General features: G+C 38.0%; 1 protein-coding gene across 1 annotated transcript in view; it reads left to right on the top strand.

Annotated features, from left to right (window-relative positions):
• Window positions 1–26,406, top strand: part of LOC137719939 (uncharacterized) — a gene marked incomplete at its 3' end in the record, with an annotated part of 50,880 nt that overhangs the window by 3,449 nt on the left and 21,025 nt on the right. The window contains exons 2-6 of the mRNA XM_068458918.1: window positions 7,165–7,436; window positions 10,881–10,924; window positions 10,985–11,662; window positions 11,828–12,154; window positions 23,911–23,949. Coding sequence (XP_068315019.1) covers window positions 7,165–7,436; window positions 10,881–10,924; window positions 10,985–11,662; window positions 11,828–12,154; window positions 23,911–23,949 — 1,360 coding nt within the window. The remainder of the gene's footprint in view (window positions 1–7,164; window positions 7,437–10,880; window positions 10,925–10,984; window positions 11,663–11,827; window positions 12,155–23,910; window positions 23,950–26,406) is intronic.

Genomic DNA, 26,406 nt, shown 5'->3' with positions numbered 1-26,406 from the left:
CTTTGAGTCTAGTTTAGTGTTTTATATTGTTTTTACGTTTTTGAGTCAGTTTCCAAGTGATTAACAATCCCTCCTAATCCCCGGTCCAGAACGATCCCTACTTATACTTATACTACAATTGATAAAAAGAGGGTTTAATTTGTGTGCGTATAAATAACCGCATCAACCGGGGATTAGGAGGGATTGTTAACCACTTGGATTTGACTCAAAAACGTAAAATAACAATATGAAACACTATACTAGACTCAAAGAATTCAAAAATAAACTTTAAAACATTAAAACAAACCAAAAGACTCAAACATCACCCAAAACACTCAAAACTGCCTTAAAAACACTTTCTGGGCAGTTTTGAGCACTTTGGTGAATTTGGACGAATTTATGTAATAAATTGAATCACAACACTTATAAACACAAACTAAAACACTTTCTAACTAAATTGGACATTAAAGTAAAGGGGGAATTAGATTTGACGAAAATTGAAATAATGAAACAAATTAATAAACTAGACAGAATGTAAATATGGATTTGTGATAGAATAGAATGGATGGGAACCTAGCTAAGGGGTTCATCTCCACACATGTTATACTTGCATAATAAAATGATTTCCAATTGCATTTCAATAAACCATTAATTCTCAACACCCCAAGTTAACCGTGATGCACTAATTAACCTTCAAATCTTCCTAACGTTATTGAATTGGATGGGTTAGCGCATACAACAATTCAAAACATTCCCCACAAGTCCCCTACATGATTGCATAATAGAGATACAAGCAAGAATCATTACGCTATATGAAAATTATAAGTGTTGACGAGGCATTCGTTACTATGGAATACGCATGAAACTTATGCCAAGAATTCGTTTAACGCGATTGTTTATAAGCAACCTCCACTACTTGTGAATATAAGTTCGTAACTATTAGGTGAAACTCACTTATATTCTAGCGTCATATTCATGCATGAAAATTAAGCGTGCACTCTCAATAAACATACATAAATAAGTTATCAATCAAACGGTTAAACAAATTGAATCACAACTTATGAAACGCAATTAGAAGTAATCAAATCAAAATGTAAGCATAAACATATATTTCGAATTTCCTCATAACTTTGAAATCAAAGAAACACCTAAACATTCCAACAACTCAAACTTGAATTGTATGAACGTTTAGGCACTCTTCTCTTCCATTCCTCATACGTACAAAACAAAGAGTATTGAAATTAAACATTGAAATCAAAGAAACACCTAAACATTCCAACAACTCAAACTTGAATTGTATGAACGTTTAGGCACTCTTCTCTTCCTCTTCGTTGTAGCACAAGGTCTAAGGATAGTTTGATGGTGTGAATGGTTTGGGGAGTGGTGAAAATGGAAGGATGGTGTTTGGATTGTAAGGGAAACTCACGGCACAAAGGGGGAAGTGTTGGTGGTATGTACAATGGAATGGAAGTGTTTGTGGAATGGGTGAATTTCTGGCACAAAGGCCTTATTTCTGTGGTGAATGGCTCCCCCTCCTTGTGGCTGCAATGAAGTGTTATTTATAGGTGAAATGGGGGGAACATGACAGCTAGGAGGGTGGTGGAAATCTGGAATGGTGATGGGAGATGCATGTGGCTGATTTATGCATGTGATTAAAGGGTGGAAATGCATGTGCTTTGAATAAGTGGCTGCATGTGCAAGGGGACAATCTGGAAATGAGATGGGAGATGCATGTGGCTGATATGAATGTGTTTGCATGTGAATTAAAGCTAGGGTGAATGATGATAAATGCATGTGGATGGAAATAATGAAGGGTGAATGTGCATGTGCTGCAATGGGTTGGGAAAACATGTGAGGGAATGATTAAGGTGAATGAATAATGAAATGGGAAAGCATGTGCAAAAGGGGAATGCATGTGGCTGCAAGGTTTTGTGTTAGGTGATGGGTGCATGTTAAGTGATAAGTGATTATGATAAGTGATATGAGAAGTGATGATGATAAGTGATAAGTGATAAGTGATAAGTGATATGATATGTGGTTATGATAAGTGATAAGTGGTGATGATAAGTAATGAGTGATAAGTGATAAGTGATATGATAAGTAATGAGTGGTGATGATAAGTAATGATATGTGGGAGTGTGGCTGAAATGAAGGAGTGGAATGTTGGAATGTTATGCACGGCTAAGGAAATTGGAAAGGTTTAAATGTCCTAAAACTAAAGGAAACAAGGTTCCAACACTTTGGTCTTCAATTAGGTCTTCAATTTCGTCCAACACTTTGGCGCCAAGCATAAGCTATCCATCCTTAGCCCAAAAGTGCTCCAAAAGTCTCCAAAATGCATCTTTTTGCTCCTTTAGCCCTTTGGACCTACAAACACACGAAAATAGCTTAAAGGACTAAAATAACTAAAGAAACATAACGTAAATGCATGAGAACAAGCCATTTAAGTCGCATGAATATGCTCCTATCACTAAACCAACTCGAGAGGCTCAACGCCGGCTCAACCCTCCAATGATGGAAGTTGTGAAGAAAGAGATTATCAAGTTACTTGATTGTGGAGTGATTTATCCTATCTCGGATAGCCGTTGGGTTTCACCGGTTCAAGTTGTGCCAAAGAAATCCAAAGTGATTGTGGTGAAGAACGCTGAGAATGAGCTTTTGCCAACCCGTATTCAAACAGGTTGGAGAGTGTGTATTGACTATAGGAAGCTCAACACCACCAGAAGGAAAGATCACTTCCCTTTGCCGTTCATTGATCAAATGCTTGAAAGGTTAGCCGGTCATTCTTTTTATTGTTTTCTTGATGGTGATTCGGAATATAATCAAATGGTTATTCGGAATATAATCGAATGCCATTTGGTTTATGTAATGCACTGATAGGAGCATATTTAGGCGACTTAGTTGGCTTGTTCTTGTGCATTTACGTGGTTATTTCTTAGTTCTTTAAGTCTTTTAAGCCATTTTCGTATGTTTTCAGGTTATAAGGGCTAAAGGAGCAAAGAAGTGCATTTTGGAGTCTTTTGGAGCACTTTTGGGCTAAAGATGGATAGCTTATGCTTGGAGCCAAAGTGTTGGACGAAATTGAAGACCAAGTGAGCCTAGAATCAAAGGAAGAAGGAGGAATCAAGAATTGGAAACCAGTTCCATTATTGGGAGTTTCTATTTTTGAAGGTTTCCAATTGTGCAAGTTTCCATTTGTGAAGGTGCCCATTTTTGAAGTTTCCAAATAATGTTGGTTGCCTAAATCACATGTTCTAGAAGTCCTAGACATGTCCTAAATTGTGCCGCACCTTACCTTCCTTTTCTCTCCTAATTTCTGGCTTTAAAATCCTTTCCCTTTTCCTTGCCGTGAGATTCTTTCCCATTCTTCCCAAAATCAGTCACAAATCTTGTTTCCTTTAATTCTTGGTCAAAGGCTGATAGGAGCATATTCATGCGACTTAATTAGCTTGTTCTCGTGCATTTATGTTGTGTTTCCTTAGTGATTTTAGTGTTTAAAGTCACTTTTGTGTATTTTCAGATTATAAGGCCAAAGTGTGCAAGAAGATGCAAATTGGAGCCTTTTGGAGCAAAAGAGGAATGAATGAGTTGAAGACTTGAAGAAACGATGAATTCCTACTCCAACGATGAATTCCTACCAAAACGAGGATTCCTACTCAAACAAGGATTCCTACTTGAAGTAGGAAAGTTAACCCTAGGTTTCCCGTTTTGGTAACCTTTCCTAATCTTAAACGTCCGTATTTTCTAGCCACTTTGAAGGCCTTGTAGGCACTTTAGGACACAAAACGAAGGCCCTAGGCCCCTTAAACACCCTTGCCGTGCCCTTTTATCTTCTCCCCTTCCCTTGCCGTGCAAGGAAGGGCAATTTTGTCCTAGGTTTGCACTTAAAACACATGCTTCTAAACCCTAGCCGCACCTTGCCCCTTTTATTTCTGAATTAAACCTATTTCTCTTCCAAATTCAATCCTAGCCACACCTTTATATTTCTGATTTAATTTCCTAATTTTGTAAGCCTTTGATTTAATTTTAATAAGCTAGGGTTTTAATTTCTGAAACCCTATATAAACTAAGCTTTCAGCCGCACCCTACTCTCTCTCTTTTGAATACATTCCGCCACATTCTCTCCGATTCTCTCCCTTCAATCCGCAGCCACCATCACCCAAATTCTTCTCTGCCGTGCCTTCCCCCTCCATTCCAGCCACTCCCCACCATTGCCGCAGCACTACCAACCCTTCCAGCCACCTTCCACACCTCCATACACCTTCCTACCACCTTGCCGCACCACAACACTTCCCTAAACCCATTCCCAAACCAGAAAATCATCCAAAAACCACCCACACCATCTCTGCCGTAGCAAGGAGAAGAAGAAAGAGGAGTTTAGACGCGCAGAAATTCAAGTGGATTTGTTGGGCGTTCTAGGTGTAATCAATCTTTTAATCTTTATGTTTAAATTCAATTTTAGTTCTCTTTCCGTGAACATGAGAGGCTAAATCCCTAGTTAGCTAGGGGGTGATTCGAAACCATGTTTATGCTTGCAATATGAATTGATTACTTTTGGTTGGAATTTCATGAATTGTGGATTCAATTTGTTTAACTGCTTGATTGATAACTTATTTGTGTATGTTTATTGAGAGTGCACGCTTAATTTTCATGCATGAATATGACGCTAGAATATAAGTGAATTTCACCTAATAGTTATGAACTTATATTCACAAGTAGTGGAGGTTGCTTATAAACAATCGCGTTAAATGAATTCTTAGCACTAGTTTCATGCTCATCATAGTAACGAATGCCTCGTCAACACTTATAGTTTTCATGATGCTTAATGATCTTTGATTGTATCTTTATTGTGCTTTTCACGTAAAGGACTTTTGGAGAATGTTTTGAATTGCGTATGCGCTGTCCCATCCAATTTATTAACTTAAGGAGAACTTGAAGGTTAATTTAAGCGGACCTAATTAACCCGGGGTGTTGAGTTTCATAATTTATCGAAAGACCAACTGAAAATCATCTTGTATGCAAGTGTGACATGTGTGGAGAAGAACCTTCTAGCTAGCATTCCATCCATATTTTCATTCAATTCATCTTTACAATCTGCCCTTAATTACAATCTGTGCATTTAGTTTAATTTCGTCAAAAACTCAATCCCCCTTTACTTTATTGTCCAATTTAGTTAGAAAGTGTCTTAGTTTGTGTTTCTAAGTGTTTTGATTCAAGTTATTACCCAAATTCGTCCAAATTAGTGAAAGTGCTCAAAACTGCCCAGAAAGTGTTTTTAAGGTAGTTCTGAGTGTTTTGGGGCTGTTTTGAGTCTTTTGGTTTGTTTGAGTGTTTTTATTATTTAGTTTTGCATTCTTTGAGTCTAGTTTAGTGTTTTAACCTTTGTTTTACGTTTTTGAGTCAGTTTCCAAGTGATTTAGCAATCCCTCCTAATCCCCGGTCTAGAACGATCCCTACTTATTCATATACTACAATTGTCAAAAGAGGGTTTTAATTTGTGTGCTTAATTATTTCGCATCAAAGGCACATTCCTGATTTCTTTTTCCCTTTTTCTTGCCGTGAGTTTAATTCCCCTTCACTCAAAAATCTGCAAGTTTAATTGCACTTTCCCCTTCTTTTCCTCCCTTTGCCGCAAGACTTAGCCTTTTCCTTAATTCCTGATTTCAATTACCTATTCTAAAGGGATTTAACTTAATTCCTGATTCTTATAATTGATTGGGGGAATTAAACACTTACTTATTTCCTATGCAAGCCTTGCCGTGCCTGAATAAAGTTTTTGAGTGTGAGATTAGGGGGGAGACACCATTCGATATCCCTTGGACACAATTCTATACCTTGCCACAGCTTCCTTCTAAACCCTTGACAATTTCTAACCTTTCACAACCCCTTGCCGCACCACCACTCATCTATACACATCCTTAGACCCTTGTGCCGCAGCAATTAGGAGAGGAAGAAGGCCTTGAATGTTTCATGCTTGCAGATTGGGGCGTTCTTAGGTGTACTTCGTTCTTGTTTTCAATGTTTACTTTGTTATTACTTTCTGAGTTTGCTGTAATCATGAGTGGCTAAACCCCTAATTAGTTAGGGGAAAGTTTGAAGTCATGAACATGTTTGAGATATGAATTGATTTCTTCCAATTGTGATTTGTTAAGTTGTGATTGCAATTCAATTATCTGTTTTATTCAAAACTTGTTCTTGTATGTTGATTAAGGATGCATACTTAGTTTTCATGCATGAACTCGATGCTAGTTTATAAATGAGTTTCACCTAATCGTCACAAGTTTATAAACATGAGTAGTGAAGGTTGCTAGTCACAACCACGTTCATTGAATTCTTGGCAAGAGTATCATGCATTCATAGTTACAATTGCCTCGTCAACACTTATGATTTTCATAGAGCATAATGATCTCTCACTGTATCTCTTCTATGCATTCATGTTGAGGACCGTTGGAGAATAATTTGAATTGTTGCATGCATCATCCAATTCAATGACATAAGGAAATCTGAGGGTTAATTAGTGCATCACGGTTAACTTGGGGTGTTGAGCATCATAGTTAGTGAAAAGCAACTGGAAAATAGATTCATATACAAATGTGTCATGTGCGGAGAATGGACCTCTAACTAATCCATCCATCATCTTGTTTCCAAAAATTCGTTTTACAATCTGCCTAGTTTTATAACTTGTTTTGTTATTTCAATTTTCGTCAAATCAAAACCCCCCCTTTAATTTCTTGTTCTATAGTGTTTAGAATCTGTTTAGTTTGTGTTTTAAAGTGTTTTGAATCAAACCATAATCTTAAATTCGTCCAAAATTGTGTTTAGAGTCAGAAACTGCCTAGTTCGTGTTTTTAGGCAGTTTTGAGTCTTTTGAACTTGTTTCGAGTCCTTTGAGTCTTTGTCAACGTTTTCAACTTTGTTTTTATGTTTTTGAGTCAGTTTAGAGGTTTTAGCAAGCCCTCCTAATCCCCGGTCCAGAACGATCCCTACTTGCATCCTTACTACAATTTGACAACAAGAGGGTTAATTTGTGTGCTTAACTATTTTCACATCAAATTTTGGCACCGTTGCCGGGGATTAGCAACTTTGCTAATCCCTCGTTAATTCTTTTATTTCTTTTTCATATATTTTCGTTTTAGTTACTGACCTTATTTTTGTTCTTGTTTCTAGTTCCTAGTTTATGACTAGGAGTTCAAAACCTGTTCGTGAGCACATCCTTGACTTTGACGACGATTTTGAGCGGACCTTGAGGAAGCAAAAGAATCAACAAAACCCTAACCCACCGTCTTCTAGCTCTACATCCGAGTTTGACGAAGGAGGTGAGGAAGGAGAGGCCACGGCACAGTTTGTGGAGGAAGTACAAACCATGGCCGTGGACAATCGAACCATCAAAGAGCTCTCTGCCTCAGGTATGGACAATGCCGTTCCTTTATGCATACAGTACCCCGCGGCAGCTCAAGGTAAGACGGAAGAATTTGAACTTAAGTCTAGTTTATTACATCATATTCCTAAATTCCATGGGCTGTCCATGGAAGATCCTAACAAACATCTTAAGGAATTTGAAGTAGTTTGCTCAAGTATGACACCCATCAACGTGGATGGGAGTATTTTGAAGATGAAGGCCTTTCCATTCTCCCTCGTGGACAAGGCCAAAGATTGGTTGTATGAATTGTGATAGGAGCATATTCATGCAACTGAAATGGCTTGTTCTCGTGCATTTACGTTATGTTTCTTTAGTTATTTTAGTCCTTTATGCTTCTTTTGTGTGTTTTCAGGTTCTAAGGGCTTAGGGAGCAAGAAAGTGCATTTTGAGGCTATTTGGAGCATTTTTGGGCAAGGATTGGATAGCTTAATCATGGAGCAAAGAGGATGGACGAAATTGAAGCCTTGTATGCTCTTTGGGGACATCAAACAAAAGGCCTAGCCCAATCAAACAAATCCTTTGAGCCATGGAAAACCTCTAGCCCAATCAAACATATTATGCCATGCAAACCAACCTATTTTAGGCCCATTCTATGTACTTAAACCCTAGCCCTTTAAACTAGCCCTATTATCACTTATCACTTTCATTCACTTATCACTCACCACATATCATTCATTTATCACTTAACATATCATTCACTTATCACTTATCATACTCATAATCATCTACACCTTTCAACCATTTAAACATATGCATTTCAACTCACATGCACATCCACCTCTTTCCACCTAATCCACATGCTTTCACAACCTAAAACACATGCACATGCACCACTAATCCCTTCACTTTCATGCCATCATTTCCCCCCCCCCAATGCCGTGCACTCCTTGAGCATTTCCAGTTTTTCCCCTTCTCTTTGTATTCACAAGTCACATGCATTCACTTCATCATTACACCACCACTCATTCTTTAAATCCACATGCACTTTAATCATTCAATTACCCCATTCACACACCTTTTCTTCAAACATAACCCGTGCATTCCCTTGCATTTCCACAATCTTAATCAGCCAACACATGCAAAAATCCATCCATGCCGTGGGTTCCCTTTGCTCCCCTTGTGCAATTCCAGTTTTCACATGTGTCCTAGCTGTTTTTCCATCATTCCTCCACACAAATGCTTAAACAAACAGCCATATGTTCCCTCCACTACCCCTATAAATACCCTAGCATTCATTCATTCATGCACATCTCATTCACAACACAACACCCCTCAAACACTTCCATTCCCTCCCCTAGCCGTGAGTTCCCTTGTAATCCAAGAACCATTTCTCCATTCCCCTTCCACTTCTCCACCACTCCTTTTCCATTCCACACTTCCATCCCCCAAACCAATTATCCCTAGACCTTATGCTACAATAAAGAGGAAGAGAAGAGGGCCTAAACGTTCATACAATTCAAGTTTGAGTTGTTGGAATGTTTAGGTGTTTCTTTGATTTCAATGTTTAAATTCAATTCTCTTTGTTTGTACGTATGAGGAATGGAAGAGAAGAGTGCCTAAACGTTCATACAATTCAAGTTTGAGTTGGTGGAATGTTTAGGTGTTTCTTTGATTTCAAAGTTATAATAAACTAAACCCCCTTTAGCTAGGGGGTGATTCGAAATATATGTTTATGCTTGCATTTTGATTTGATTACTTCTAATTGCGTTTAATAAGTTGTGGTTCAATTTGTTTAACCGTTTGATTGATAACTTATTTATGTATGTTTATTGAGAGTGTACACTTAATTTTCATGCATGAATATGACGCTAGAATATAAGTGAGTTTCACCTAATACTTATGAACTTATATTCACAAGTAGTGGAGGTTGCTTATAAACAATCGCGTTAAATGAATTCTTGGCATAAGTTTCATGCGTATTCCATAGTAACGAATGCCTCGTCAACACTTATAGTTTTCATGATGCTTAATGATCTTTGATTGTATCTTTATTGTGCCTTTCACGTAAAGGACTTTTGGAGAATGTTGTGAATTGTGTTGCGCTAACCCATCCAATTCATTAACTTAAGGAAAACTTGACGGTTAATTTAAGCGGACCTAATTGACCCGAGGCGTTGAGAATTCATGGTTTATTGAAATGCAATTGGAAATCATTTTATTATGCAAGTATAACATATGTGGAGATGAACCCCGTAGCTAACTTTCCATCCATTTGTTCTTTCTTTTCTTGTTTCTGTTTTCATGTTTAATTTAACTTGTTATTCAATTATGTTAAACATGTGAAACTAATTTCTTTTTAGTTAGAGGCGAATTTGAAGCCATGGACATATTTTGGTTATGATTTGATTTACTCCAGTTATGAATTCATGAACTTTAGATGTGGGTTACTTTTCTGTTTTGATTAAGAACTTGTTTATGTATGTGGGTTGAGAGTCGACACTTAATTTGCATGTCTAAACTTGATGCTAGGATATAAGGGAATTTCACCTAAACGTTATGAACTTATATTCATGAGTAGTAAAGATCGCTAGTCACGATTGTGTTTAGTAAACCCTAGGCTGGATTAACATGCGTATTCCATAGTTATGAATGCCTAGTCGATGTTTATGATTTCCGTTGAACTTAATGATCTTTGTTGAATGTCTTTATCATGCGTATTCCATGGTTAGGGACTTTGATTAGGAATAATTTGGTTGTAATGCGTATCCCATTCAATCCAATGAATCTAGGGAAATCTGAAAGTTAGTTTAAGCGAACCTAATTAACTTGGAGCATTGTCATTCATCGTTTGTTGAAGTCATAACTGGGAGTCAATTTATATGCTTATGTTCATGTGTGGATAAGGAACCCTCTAACTAGTTGTTCATCATTCTATTTCATTAATTTCGTTTTTAGAATCTGTTTTAATTCCAAGTTTCTGTTTTAGTTTAAATTCATCCAAAACCAATCCCCCATTTATTTTAAAGTGTTAGATTAGTTAGAAATACATTCATATTGTTATTTTACGTTTTTAAGTCAAATTCAAGTGATTAACAATCCCTCCTAATCCCCGGTCCAGAACGATCCCTACTTATACATATACTACAATTTGACGAAAAGAGGGTTTAATTTGTGTGCGTATAATTCTCGCATCAAATTGGCCCCCGGAACTATCAATTCTTGGGAAAGTATGAAACGTGCATTCTTAGAGAAATTCTTTCCCACTGCAAAGATCATTCTCTTAAGGAAACGAATTAGTGGCATCCAACAAAATCAAGGTGAGTCGTTTCCATCTTATTATGAATGTTTTAAATCACTTGTTGCTTCATGTCCACAGCATCAAATGAAGGAGGAGCTGCTCATTCAATATTTCTACGAGGGACTCCTTCCCATGGAACGTCAAATGCTAGATGCCTCGGCGGGTGGTGCATTAGTGGACAAGACTCCGGTGGCTGCCGAACTCTAATTGCAAACTGAGCACACAATGCTCAACAATATGAAGGTGTTGGACAAAGAGAGGGGCCACGGCAACAAAGTGTAAATGAGGTAAGTGCAATTTCTGACATTCAATCACAATTGGCTAATCTTACTTCTCTTGTGTCTCAGGTTGTCAAGGGGTCAAAACCACAAGAAAACCAAATGTGTGGCGTGTGCTCAATGCAGGGGCATCTATCCGAGACATGCCCTCAGTTGATAGAGAATGGAGGATGGGAATCTGCCAATGCCATTGGTTTCCAAGGCCAAAACCAACCCAAATATGATCCGTACTCCAACACCTACAACCCCGGGTGGAGAGATCACCCTAATTTCAAGTGGAAAGAGCCCCAACAATCTGCACAACAAAGGGGATTTCAACAAAATCCCCCTGGGTTTCCACGGCCATACCAATCCAACCAGCCACCATCGTCCCAAAACAACTCAGGTTCGTCTTTTGATAATTCTCAAGTTATTCAATTGCTAACTACATTGGCGCAGGGGCAAGAAAAACAAACAAAGGACATGCACAATTACGCCAATGAGGTGCAAAATCAAGCTCGAGAGGTGACTGAGTTGAAGAGACAAGTGGGACAAATGGCTGAATTCATGGGGCAATTTAGTAGAGAACAAGGTAAGTTACCAAGTTCAACGCAAGTGAATCCGAAAGGTGGATTCGAATCTGCAAAAGCCATAAGTTTGCGAAGTGGGAAGCAAGTTGGATCTGACCACGGACCATCCAAACCACGTTCCAATGAGGAGGAAGAGTTGAGAATCGAAGAAGAGGAACAAAGCCTGCCCACGGCAAAGGTGGAAACACCTTTGCCGCAGGCCTTGAATGATTCTAAGACCTCAAATCGGTCCATTAAAGGTAAAAACGTGTCAAGTTCAGTTCCCACTAATGTTTTTCCTCCGAATGTGCCTTTTCCTAGCAGGTTCATGCAAACAAAGAAAGAGGAAGCAGAAAAGGACATTCTCAAGACGTTTCGGAAAGTTCAAGTCAATATCCCTCTTTTGGATGCAATCAAGCAAGTCCCGAGGTACGCCAAGTTCTTGAAGGAACTTTGCGCTAATAAGAGGAAGATTTCGGCCAAGGAGGTTGTAAAAGTGGGTGAAAACGTCTCAGCCATCTTGCAAAGGAAACTGCCCCCCAAATGTAAGGATCCAGGGAGCTTTACTATCCCATGCATAATTGGAAACACTAGATTTGAACAAAGCATGTTAGATTTAGGTGCTTCTATTAATGTCATGCCATATTCCATTTATGCATCTATGAACCTTGGTGAGTTAAAACAAGATGGCGTTATAATTCAATTGGCCGATCGTTCTAATGTTTATCCCAAGGGAGTCCTTGAGGATGTTTTAGTGCAGGTCAATCATCTCATCTTTCCTGCAGATTTTTATGTCTTAGAAATGGAGGATTCGAGTCATGCTCCATCATTGCCAATCTTGCTAGGCCGTCCGTTCATGAAAACAGCCCAAACAAAGATTGATGTGGCCAAGGGAGCACTAACAATGGAGTTTGGTGGTGATATAATTAAATTCAATGTTTATGACTCTATTAAGAATCCTAACGATAGTCATTCTTGTTTTGTCATAGATGTGCATAAGGACATAGGGCCGACAGGATCCACACTTATCACGAAGGATGTATCAAGAACCACCATTGGAGAAGAACTTGGAGTGATTGCCCTACAACCACCCAATATGGCCGAAAGTAGCCATGGTGACATTGTTGATAGGGCTGCCGATTTTGAGCCTTCACTACAATATGTTTGTAAGTCGTCAAGCCCAATTTCAATTCCCATTTCAAATAATAGGTTGTTACCTTCTGTGGTGCAGGTGACCAACCGATTTAAAGGTGGTGGGAGCATTTACATGGACTTTCGGAAACAAAACACCACCATCAGGGAGGATCATTATCCCCTCCCATTCATTGAGCCATATTATGAAAGTGTTGAAGTGCATGTTGTGGAGGAGATCCCATTGCATGCCGTGGGCTCCAATGGGGCATAAGCATACCATCGTCCGGCTGCAAGACGTTAAAGTAAGTGCTTCGTGGGAGGCAACCCATGCAATCACCAAGGAGAGGATGGCATTTACACACCATAACCAGATTTGCGTCCCTAGCCTCTTCTCTTTGTTATTTACATTCTGCCATGCTTAGTGTGTTTAGTTGCTGTTTGTGTGTTTACCTTTGTTTGGTGTGATTTTAGGCTTGAAACATTGAGGACAATGTTTGATTTAAGTGTTGGGGGGGGGGGGGGGGGGGCTAACTAATGTTGTTGATGCAAATTCGTGGGATTTTATCACCCATAACTTCCAATGTTGTTCCTTGCTGTTTTTAAGTGTTTTTAAGCTATTTTAGAGTGTTTTAGTGTGTGTTGACTTAAAAATCCGAAAATCCCATAAAAATTTGAAAAATTGTTTTGAAAAACCCAAAAAGAGTTGTTTTTGTGTGTTTGTTTGTGTCGTAGGTCACCTTCCAACACAATGATGAGGATTCGGTTTGTAATTACATGGTTGTTAAAGAGAGTTATAAACATGGATGAAAGTTTGATTTACTCTTTGGGTTATGCTTGGTTGTGGTTATAATTTATGAATTCACATGCAATCATAAAGGAAAAATCAGTTTTTGTAACATGCTTGAAGGAAGGAACTCATAATAACGCTACATCCCTGTGAGACTCGAGCCATTACCTTCTTTGGAGAGTTATAATCTGTGATTCTTTGTTTTCTAAAGTTGTTGCATGATCTCATTATTCCTTGCTTGGTTGCTACTTAGAATGCAATTGTATCATGATAGAACTAAATGCTAGAACTTATACCCGTTTCATTCAAAGCATGACATTGAATTGCATAACACATATCAAGATGAAGTTGTGTAGTTGCCACCATAGCCAAATAGCCTTACTTCCCATATTTCGTATATTTTGTAAGTTTTAACCCCGTTGAGCCTTGTTTAGCCTTTATTCTTTGTTAACCCACATTATCCTCACCTAGCCTAGTTTAGGACAGTCCACACCCTTGTTCTTAAAAGAGAGTGAGCATGACTTAAATGAATTCCTTTTGAGTTACATTATGCAAGAAAATGAGTGCGGGGGAGGGAATGTTTGTTCTTAAGTTTATATGTATGTTTTGAGATTCAAAAGAAAAGAAAAAGTTGTGAAAAACGTATGAAAAAGAAAAACAGAAAAGAAAAGAAAGAAAGAAAAGAAAAAGAGCTTGAAAAGATGTAAGAATGAGTGATTAAGTGTTGGATGTTGAAGAAAGGGTCCAAAACACCAAATCTGGCCCTAAATTGTCTAAATTTTCCCTTTTTGTTCAAAAGTTGAGTTTTCATTCAAAAGTGAATTCTAAGTTGATTCAAATGCTTTGCTCACTATTTCTTTAAGAACTTTTGTTTTCCATATCCCTTCTTTGTTAGCCAAACACATTTAGCCCCGTTTCAACCCTTATGCTTCAATCTTGATCGTTATGTGTTCAATAATGTGGAGTTTGGAATTGATATGAACATATGGTGTCAATGGTTCTTGCATCTAAGTAGTAGCATTCCTTTATGAGATCATATTCATACATTCACTTATAACTCCAGAAAAGTGCTTTGATGTGAGAATTATACGCACACAAATTAAACCCTCTTTTTATCAATTGTAGTGAAGAATGTAAGTAGGGATCGTTCTGGACGGGGGATTAGGAGGGATTGTTAATCACTTCGATTTGACTCAAAAACGTAAAAACACAATATAAAACACCAAACTAAACCCAAAGAATGCAAAACTAAAGTTTAAAACACTAAGACAAACCAAAAGACTCAAAACAGCAAGAAAACACTCAAAACTGCCTTAAAACTACTTTCTGAGCAGTTTTGAGCACTAGAGAAGAATTTGGACGAAAATAGTTATAACTTGACTCAAGATACTTTAAAAACACAAACTAAATGGATTTCTAACTAATTTGACACTCCAAGTAAAGGGGGATTTTGATTTTGACGAATTTGAAAACAAAACTTAAAACTTTGTAAAACGAACAGATTCTAAAACGAATTTGGATTTAATGAATGGAATGAAGGCTAGCTAAGGGGTTCATCTCCACACATGCCCTACTTGCACACAAAACGATTTCTAATTGCTTTTCAATAAACCATGAATTCTCAACGCCCCAGATTAACCGTGAATTGCACTAATTAGCCCTCAGATTTTCCTAATGTTATTGAATTGGATGATTGCATATGACAACCCAAAGCATTCCCCACAAGTTCCCTACATGAATTGCATAATAGAGATACAAGCAAGAATCATTAAGTTCTTTGAAAACCATAAGCATTGACGAAGCACTCGTTACTATGAATTGCATGAAACTTATGCCAAGAATTTACTTAACGCAATTGAGATCATCAACTTTTACTACTTGTGAATATAAGTTTGTAACGATTAGATGAAACTTCCTTATATCCTAGCATTAGATTTACGCATGATAATTAAGCGTGCACTCTCAACCAACACACACAAATCAGTTTAATTCAAATAGATAAGTAAATTGAATTCACAACTTATGAAACGCAATTAGAGGTAATCAAATCATATAGCGAGCATGATCATGGTCTCGAATCCCCCCCTAGCCAAGGGGGGTTTAGTTCCTCATACGTACAAGACAAAGAAAAGTAAATTTAAACATTGAAATTAAAGGAGAGGAAACACCTAAAAATTCCAGCAACTTGAACTTGAATTGCATGAACGTCCAAGCCCTCTTCTCCTCCTCTTTGTTGCGGCACAAGGTCTAAGGACAGGTTTTGGGTGGTATTTGTATGGAGGAATGGATGTGTGATGGTAGGGTAGTGTTTAGGAGGGATGGGGAGTGTGGCAAGGTGGGAAAATATGGAGAATGGTGAAGGATGGTTGCGGCAAAGGGTTGGGATGTATTTCTGGCGAATTTCTGAATGTGGAGGAGTGAACGATGAATTGGTGCGGCAAGGGGGTCTATTTATAGTGCAAAATCCCTCTCAATTAGCAAGGAAAAGGACTAAGTATTTGAAGATGACAAGGAAAACAAAACCCATCAGGAATAGGCCATCTAGAAGGTAGGAAACCCCAAAGGAAAAGGAATAGAGGCGCCAGATTTTTAGGGTTCTAGAAACAAAGTGTTTGTGGTAGAAATTGGCACTTCTAGAAGGATTTGGGGCGCCACCTTTGTAGGAGATAAGATAAGGTTCCTAGAATCATGATTTAAGTGCCAGATTTGTAGGGAAAAAGAGATAAGGGTGCGGCACATTCTTAGGGATAATGTTAGGGCTTCTAGAAAGCCTAAAAACTAAGGGGAATTGGATAAAACCCACGACAAAGATAAGATAGGGCATCTAAGGCTTCTAGAAACCCTCCAAGATAAGGTAAAGTGCATGGCATCCCTATAGGATTAGGATAAGGTGTCCTAAAGTGTTTAGGACTCCTCTTTGTGGCTGCAAACCTTGTGCATTAGGATTAGGAAAGCTAATCCTTCTTCATCTTGGAATTCTTCTCCTTCTTGGACTTGGAAAACTTCTTTGTTGCTGCAACTTGAGGCCATTGGGATTTAACTTTCCTACTTCAACTAGGAAACCCATTTTAACTAGGAATCCTAATTCAACTAGGAAACCTTGCTCAAGTAGGAATCATCATCTTCAAGTCTTCAATTTCGTCCATCCTCTTGGCTCCAAGCATATGATATCCATTCCAAGCTCTAATTTGCTCCAAAAGGCTCCAAAATGCATCCTTTTGCATACTTTGCCCTTAAATCCTGAAAATACATAAAACTAGCTTAAAAGACTACTTTACTAAGGAAAAACACTATAAATGCGCAAGAACAAGCTAAACTAAGGTGCATAAATATGCCCCTATCATGCTTTCTTTGTTAAAACATATGTGAGTATTAGTTTTCATATCTACATTAATCTTCTCACATATAACTAGTATAGGGAGTGTAGCTAGAAAATCTGAGTGAAAAAGTGAGTGCATATCTAGTAAGGACTTGAGGGAATTCTCTAAGGCATGTTACTACATTCAAAATGTTGTTTTAATCGATCAATTGTGAACTAGTAAGTGGTGACTGTGATTAAGTATGTGCTCAAGTGTAAAGATGGCCAAAATCTGTGGGAATGATGATTTTTTAACATGTCATGTGCATTGGAAATCCCTGAGGCAAATGTTGGAAGGTTTAGGTTGTGTTTTGTTCGTTTTGTCTCGTTTCGTGTTCCTTTGTTTGTTTTGTTTTGCTCGAGGACTAGCAAAAGCTAAGTGTGGGGGAATTTGATAGGAGCATATTTAGGCGACTTAGTTGGCTTGTTCTTGTGCATTTACGTGGTTATTTCTTAGTTCTTTAAGTCTTTTAAGCCATTTTCGTATGTTTTTAGGTTATAAGGGCTAAAGGAGCAAAGAAGTGCATTTTGGAGTCTTTTGGAGCACTTTTGGGCTAAAGATGGATAGCTTATGCTTGGAGCCAAAGTGTTGGACGAAATTGAAGACCAAGTGAGCCTAGAATCGAAGGAAGAAGGAGGAATCAAGAATTGGAAACCAGTTCCATTATTGGGAGTTTCTATTTTTGAAGGTTTCCAATTGTGCAAGTTTCCATTTGTGTAGGTGTCCATTTTTGAAGTTTCCAAATAATGTTGGTTGCCTAAATCACATGTTCTAGAAGTCCTAGACATGTCCTAAATTGTGCCGCACCTTACCTTCCTTTTCTCTCCTAATTTCTGGCTTTAAAATCCTTTCCCTTTTCCTTGCCGTGAGATTCTTTCCCATTCTTCCCAAAATCAGTCACAAATCTTGTTTCCTTTAATTCTTGGTCAAAGGCACATTCCTGATTTCTTTTTCCCTTTTTCTTGCCGTGAGTTTAATTCCCTTTCACTCAAAAATCTGCAAGTTTCATTGCACTTTCCCCTTCTTTTCCTCCCTTTGCCGCAAGACTTAGCCTTTTCCTTAATTCCTGATTTCAATTACCTATTATAAAGGGATTTAACTTAATTCCTGATTCTTAGATTTGATTGGGAGAATTAAACACTTACTTATTTCCTATGCAAGCCTTGCCGTGCCTGAATAAAGTTTTTGAGGGTGAGATTAGGGGGGAGGCACCATTCGACATCCCTTGGACACAATTCTATACCTTGCCGCAGCTTCCTTCTAAACCCTTGACAATTTCTGACCTTTCACAACCCCTTGCCGCACCACCACTCATCTATACACATCCTTAGACCCTTGTGCCGCAGCAATTAGGAGAGGAATGAGGCCTTGAATGTTTCATGCTTGCAGATTGGGGCGTTCTTAGGTGTACTTCGTTCTTGTTTTCAATGTTTACTTTGTTATTACTTTCTGAGTTTGCTGTAATCATGAGTGGCTAAACCCCTAATTAGTTAGGGGAAAGTTTGAAGTCATGAACATGTTTGAGATATGAATTGATTTCTTCCAATTGTGATTTGTTAAGTTGTGATTGCAATTCAATTATCTGTTTTATTCAAAACTTGTTCTTATATGTTGATTAAGGATGCATACTTAGTTTTCAAGCATGAACTCGATGCTAGTGTATAAATGAGTTTCACCTAATCGTCACAAGTTTATAAACATGAGTAGTGAAGGTTGCTAGTCACAACCGCGTTCATTGAATTCTTGGCAAGAGTATCATGCATTCATAGTTACAATTGCCTCGTCAACACTTATGATTTTCATAGAGCATAATGATCTCTCACTGTATCTCTTCTATGCATTCATGTTGAGGACCGTTGGAGAACAATTTGAAATGTTGCATGCATCATCCAATTCAATGACATAAGGAAATCTGAGGGTTAATTAGTGCATCACGGTTAACTTGGGGTGTTGAGCATCATAGTTAGTGAAAAGCAACTGGAAAATCGATTCATATACAAATGTGTCATGTGCGGAGAATGGACCTCTAACTAATCCATCCATCATCTTGTTTCCAAAAATTCGTTTTACAATCTGCCTAGTTTTATAACTTGTTTTGTTATTTCAATTTTCATCAAATCAAAACACCCCCCCCCCTTTACTTTCTTGTTCTATAGTGTTTAGAATCTGTTTAGTTTGTGTTTTAAAGTGTTTTGAATCAAACCATAATCTTAAATTCGTCCAAAATTGTGTTTAGAGTCAGAAACTGCCTAGTTCGTGTTTTTAGGCAGTTTTGAGTCTTTTGAACTTGTTTCGAGTCCTTTGAGTCTTTGTGAACGTTTTCAACTTTGTTTTTATGTTTTTGAGTCAGTTTAGAGGTTTTAGCAAGCCCTCCTAATCCCCGGTCCATAACGATCCCTACTTGCATCCTTACTACAATTTGACAATAAGAGGGTTAATTTGTGTGCTTAACTATTTTCGCATCATGCACCAGCCACCTTTCAAAGATGCATGGTAAGTATCTTTTCAGATTTTGTAGAGAAGATTATTGAAGTTTTCATGGATGATTCTAGCGTGTAGTGAAGAATGATTTTAACGTGAGAATTATACGCACACAAATTAAACCCTCTTTTTATCAATTGTAGTGAAGAATGTAAGTAGGGATTGTTCTGGACCGGGGATTAGGAGGGATTGTTAATCACTTGGATTTGACTCAAAAACGTAAAAACACAATATAAAACACCAAACTAGACCCAAAGAATGCAAAACTGAAGTTTAAAACACTAAGACAAACCAAAAGACTCAAAACAGCAAGAAAACACTCAAAACTGCCTTAAAACTACTTTCTGAGCAGTTTTGAGCACTAGAGAAGAATTTGGACGAAAATAGTTATAACTTGACTCAAGATACTTTAAAAACACAAACTAAATTGATTTCTAACTAATTTGACACTCCAAGTAAAGGGGGATTTTGATTTTGACGAATTTGAAAACAAAACTTAAAACTTTGTAAAACGAACAGATTTTAAAACAAATTTGGATTTAATGAATGGAATGAAGGCTAGCTAAGGGGTTCATCTCCACACATGCCATACTTGCACACAAAACGATTTTTAATTGCTTTTCAATAAACCATTAATTCTCAACGCCCCAGATTAACTGTGAATTGCACTAATTAACCCTCAGATTTTCCTAACGTTACTGAATTGGATGATTGCATACGACAACCCAAAGCATTCCCCACAAGTTCCCTACATGAATTGCATAATAGAGATACAAGCAAGAATCATTAAGTTCTTTGAAAACCATAAGCATTGACGAAGCACTCGTTACTATGAATTGCATGAAACTTATGCCAAGAATTTACTTAACGCAATTGAGATCATCAACTTTTACTACTTGTGACTATAAGTTTGTAACGATTAGGTGAAACTTCCTTATATCCTAGCATTAGATTTACGCATGATAATTAAGCGTGCACTCTCAACCAACACACACAAATCAGTTTAATTCAAATAGATAAGTAAATTGAATTCACAACTTATGAAACGCAATTAGAGGAAATCATATAGCAAGCATGATCATGGTCTCGAATCCCCCCCTAGCCAAGGGGGGTTTAGTTCCTCATATGTACAAGACAAAGAAAAGTAAATTTAAACGTTGAAATTAAAGGAGAGGAAACACCTAAAAATTCCAGCAACTTGAACTTGAATTGCATGAACGTCCAAGCCCTCTTCTCCTCCTCTTTGTTGCGGCACAAGGTCTAAGGACAGGTTTTGGGTGGTATTTGTATGGAGGAAGAATGGATGTGTGATGGTAGGGTAGTGTTTAGGAGGGATGGGGAGTGTGGCAAGGTGGGGAAATATGGAGAATGGTGAAGGATGGCTGCGGCAAAGGGTTGTGAATATATGGAGAATTTCTGAATGTGGAGGAGTGAATGAATGAATTGGTGCGGCAAGGGGGTCTATTTATAGTGCAAAATCCCTCTCAATTAGCAAGGAAAAGGACTAACTATTTGAAGATGACAAGGAAAACAAAACCCATCAGGAATAGGCCATCTAGAAGGTAGGAAACCCCAAAGGAAAAGGAATAGAGGCGCCAGATTTTTAGGGTTCTAGAAACAAAGTGTTTTGTGGCAGAAATTGGCACTTCTAGAAGGATTTGGGGCGCCACCTTTGTAGGAGATAAGATAAGGTTCCTAGAATCATGATTTAAGTGCCAAATTTGTAGGGAAAAAGAGATAAGGGTGCGGCATGGTGCGAGAATTATACGCACACAAATTAAACCCTCTTTTTGACAATTGTAGTATAGATATAAGTAGGGATCGTTCTGGACCGGGGATTAGGAGCGATTGTTAATCACTTGGATTTTGACTCAAAAACGTAAAATAAAGTTTAAAACACTAAACTAGACTCAAAGAATGTAAAACTAAACACTTAAAACACTAAAACAAACCAAAAGACTCAAACATCACCCAAAACACTCAAGACTGCCTTAAAATCACTTTCTGGGCAGTTTTGAGCACTTTGGTGAATTTGGACGAATTTGTGTAACAAATTGAATCAAAACACTTAGAAACACAAACTAAGATACTTTCTAACTAAATTGGACAATAAAGTAAAGGGGGATTTGGTTTTTGATGAAATTAAACTAAATGCACAGATTCTAAAACAGAATGTAAAGATGAATGTGATGAAATTGAATGGATGGGAACCTAGCTAAGGGGTTCATTTCCATACATGTTATACTTGCATAATAAAATGATTTCCAATTGCATTTCAATAAACCATGAATTCTCAACACCCCAAGTTAACCGTGATGCACTAATTAACCTTCAAATTTTCCTAACGTTATTGCATTGGATGGGTTAGCGCATACAACAATTCAAAACATTCCCCACAAGTCCCCTACATGATTGCATAATAGAGATACAAGCAAGAATCATTACGCTCTATGAAAATTATAAGTGTTGACGAGGCATTCGTTACTATGGAATACGCATGAAACTTATGCCAAGAATTCGTTTAACGCGATTGTTTATAAGCAACCTCCACTACTTGTGAATATAAGTTCGTAACTATTAGGTGAAACTCACTTATATTCTAGCGTCATATTCATGCATGAAAATTAAGCGTGCACTCTCAATAAACATACATAAATAAGTTATCAATCAAACGGTTAAACAAATTGAATCACAACTTATGAAACGCAATTAGAAGTAATCAAATCAAAATGTAAGCATAAACATATATTTCGAATTTCCTCATAACTTTGAAATCAAAGAAACACCTAAACATTCCAACAACTCAAACTTGAATTGTATGAACGTTTAGGCCCTCTTCTCTTCCATTCCTCATTCGTACAAAACAAAGAGTATTGAAATTAAACATTTGAAATCAAAGAAACACCTAAACATTCCAACAACTCAAACTTGAATTGTATGAACGTTTAGGCCCTCTTATCTTCCTCTTCGTTGTAGCGCAAGGTCTAAGGATAATTTGATGGTGTGAATGGTTTGGGGAGTGGTTGGAGTGGCTGCAATGGAGGAGAAAAATGTTTTGGTGGCTGCTGCAAGGGTGTGGAGAGGTTTTGACGAATTTCTGGAATATGGAAGAGTGAATGAGAATGAATGCAATGGATGCTTATTTATAGGTGAAATGGGGGGAACATGACAGCTAGGAGGGAATGTGGCTGCATGTTTGAATGATTAAAGGATGCATGTGGGTTGGAATTGCATGTGCAATGAATATGTGGCTGCATGTGCAAGGGGACAATCTGAAAATGCATGTGAAAGCATGTGTTGGCTGCAATGATGAAATGGATGGGAGTGCATGTGGCTTAATTAATTAAAGGGAGTGCATGTGCAATGTTTTAAAGGATGGAATGCATGTGAATATGATGGAAATCTGATGGGAATGGGAGATGCATGTGCTGATTTATGCATGTGATTAAAGGTGAGTGAATGATTATGGAATGCAATCTGAAATGGGAGATGGAATGAGATGTTTTGCATGTGAATTAAAGAGTAAATGCATGTGAATTAAAGAGTGAATGCATGTGCAATGACAGCTAGGTTGAATATGCATGTGGAATGGCTGATTTATTTGAAGATGCATGTGCAATGAAGTGGAATGACAGCTAGGTTATGATGATGAATGCATGTGGCTGATTTAATTGAATAGGAAAGCATGTGGATTTAATGGTTTAAAGGGTGAATGCATGTGGATGCATGTGTTGATGAATGGGATTAGGAAAGGTTTAAATGTCCTAAAACTAAAGGGAACAAGGTTCCAACACTTTGGTCTTCAATTAGGTCTTCAATTTCGTCCAACACTTTGGCTCCAAGCATAAGCTATCCATCCTTAGCCCAAAAGTGCTCCAAAATGCATCTTTTTGCTCCTTTAGCCCTTTGGACCTACAAACACACGAAAATAGCTTAAAGTACTAAAATAACTAAAGAAACATAACGTAAATGCACGAGAACAAGCCATTTAAGTCGCATGAATATGCTCCTATCAAATACCCCCACACTTATCTTTTGCTAGTCCTCGAGCAAAACAAAACAACAAAAGAACACGAAACTAGACAAAACGAACAAAACACAACCTATACCTTCCAACAATCGTCTCAGGGATTTCCAATGCACATGACAAGTTAAAAATCATTATTCCCACAGATTTTAGCCATCTTTACACTTAAGTACATTCTTACTCATAGTCACCACATACTAGTTCACAATTAAGCATTTAAAACCATGATTTGAATGTAGTAACATGCCTTAGAGAATTCCCTCAAATCCTTACAAGATATGCACTCAATTTTCACACAGATTTTCTAACTCCACACCCTAAACTAGTTATATGTGAGAAGATTGATGTAAACATGAAAACGAACACTCACATATATGTATCATAAAGAGAGCAATTTCTGGAGTTAATAAGCATCTTTAGGTATGATCTCATGAATGGAATGCTACTACTTAGAATCGAGAACCAGTGACACCATAAGCTCATACCAAGTTCAAACTCCACAAATTGAAACACATAACAATCAAGATAGAAGTCAAAGGGTTGTAATAGGGCTAGGGTATTGGCTAACAATGAAAGGTGAAGGATAAAGAAACATTCTTAAAGCAATAGTGAGCAAAGTATTGAATTAGGCACTTAGAATTCCCTTTAGAACGCAGAAGTCAACTTTGAACACCCAAGGGGAAGTCACAAAACTTAGGGCCATATTCAAACTTTTTGGGCCCTTTCTTCAACAATCACACTTGTGAGTCCATTCTCACTTATTTTCACTCTTTTTTTTTTTTTTTTTCTCTTTCTTTTCTTCTTCTTTTTCTCACATTTTTTTTTTCTTTTTTCCCGTGCCTCCTTTAAGACTTAGGCACATACATACACACAAAAATCCCTTCCCCCACACTTATTTTCTGCAACATATTAATCAAAAGGAATTCATTATCCGTCCTGCTTACTATGCTTCAAGAACAAGGGTACGGATGGTCCTAATCTAGGCTAGGTAAGGGGTGATGTGGTTAGCAAAGAAAATAGGCTAAACGAGGCTCAACGGGGTTAAAACTAATAACAAATACGAAATATGGGAAGTAAGGCTATTTGGTTATGGTGGCAACTACACAACTTCATCTTGATATATGTTATGCAATTCAATGTCATGCTTTGAATGAAACGGATATAAGTTCTAGCATTTAGTTCTATCATGATACAATTGCATTCTAAGTAGCAACCAAGCAAGGAATAATGAGATCATGCAACAACTTTAGAAAACAAAGAATCACAGAAAATAACTCTCCAACGAAGGTAATGGCTCGAGTCTCACAGGGTTGTAGCGTTTGTTTGAGTTCCTTCCTTCAAGCATGTTACAAAAACGAATTTTTCTTTTATGATTGCATGTGAAGTCATACATTATAACCATAACCAAGCATATACCAAGAGTAAATCAAACTTTCATCCATGTTTATAATTCTCTTTAACAGTCATGCAATTACAAACCAAATCCTTATCATTGTGTTGGAAGGTACCCTAAGATACAAACACACAAAAATGACTCAAAACACTCTTTTTAGGCTTTTCAAAACATGTTTTTCAAATTTTTATGTGATTTTCGGAGTTATATAAAAAAAAACATACTAAAACACTCTAAAACAACTTAAAAACACCTTAAAACAGCAAGGAACAACATTTGAAGTTATGGGTGATAAAATCCCACGAATTTGCATCAAATATACTTAGTTACCCCCCCACACTTAAATCAAACATTGTCCTCAATGTTTTAAGCATAGATTCACACAAAACATAAGTAAACAAACAAAAAGCAACTAAACATACTAAACATGGCAGAATGTAATTAACAAAGAGAAGAGTTTAGGGACGCAAATCTGGTTATGGAGTGTAAATTCCCTCTTCTCCTTGGTGATTGCATTGAGGCTTTGATCTTTGTGATTCCACAGGCTTACTCTTGAACTGGTTTCCGCCCATCGTTGATTTTCCTTTGTGCTACTCTTGAACTGGGCAGCAGGATTCCCTTTAGGGTCTCCCCCGAAGGTCTGAGCTTCCTCCTGTTATCTGTTTCTTTGTTCAATCTTTGCAGGAGTGGTCCCTTCTCTGGAAGTGTATCAACCGTTGAAGATGACTACTCGAGAGCAACGCTAGGTAAGCAACCAGGAATAAATTCCAGGCAGTCGGAACCAGATCGGAAGACTGACTCCAAGTGCCGGCTGATTGCTTCTTTCACTTTGCCATGCGAGTAAGAACAAGGACAAAGAAAAGGACAGGGAAAGAGCATGATATGAGATACTTTTGCTTTTGACCTTGATGATATGAGATACCTTTGCTTTGAAGAAGCGGTGAATGAGCACATGCTTCAATCCACCGTTTCCTCCTGGGTCATATGTACTCCAGGCATCTGGTATCATCTTTGGGGAAGAAGAAAGAATTGAGTATTTCGAAAGGCTTTGTTGGGAGTGCGCCCTCAGAGGTGAGGGAGAGTTGGGCATTTTTCTTCAGGTTTGCCTTGCCATAAAAGACGAAGGTCGACATATATAGAGATAATATCAAGTGGTGGTATTGTTCTTTTACCCTTGTCGACAAACGTTTTGATCCCGCAAATCCGGCTTTTTGAAATAGTGGCGCCTCTTCGATCTTTGAAAACGCCTCTTCGATTTCTGAGCAGACGCCTCTTCGATCTCTGAACGACGCCCCTTCGCTTTCTGAACGACACGTAGTAGTGCGGATGCGGCTCTTTTGACAAAGCTGCACGCGTTTTTTGAAAAGCAGAGAAAGCTGCACGCGCTTGTCGGCTAAAGATGTGTAGTTGCGATGATGGCCTCCACGTGTTGTCTGAAAAGAAGAAATCTTTTGACAAAGTTGAACGCGTCTTCTGAAAAGCCGAGAAAACGTCGCCTAAATTACGCCGGAAATTCCGGCTTTTTGAATCGGTGGACGCGTCGCCTTGGCTTTTTATAGAGCTATCGATCACCACAACAAACACACTCTGAAGATTTCCCATTCTTGAAAATCGACTCCGGCCCTTTGAGAATTAACTCCATCCACCCCTTTTCTCTGAACACCCTTGAAAAATGACTAACTCATCGAACCTTAGCTTAGATTTGAGTCTCAGCAGCGATCCGGTTGCGCCGCGTCAAGGTAACGTATGGCGCCCTTCTTTC

This window comes from Pyrus communis, chromosome 16 (assembly GCF_963583255.1).
Source record: "Pyrus communis chromosome 16, drPyrComm1.1, whole genome shotgun sequence".
Classification (NCBI taxonomy): domain Eukaryota; kingdom Viridiplantae; phylum Streptophyta; class Magnoliopsida; order Rosales; family Rosaceae; genus Pyrus; species Pyrus communis.
The sequence above is the reverse complement of the archived record's forward strand: the minus strand, read 5'-3'. Positions and strand labels throughout refer to the sequence as shown.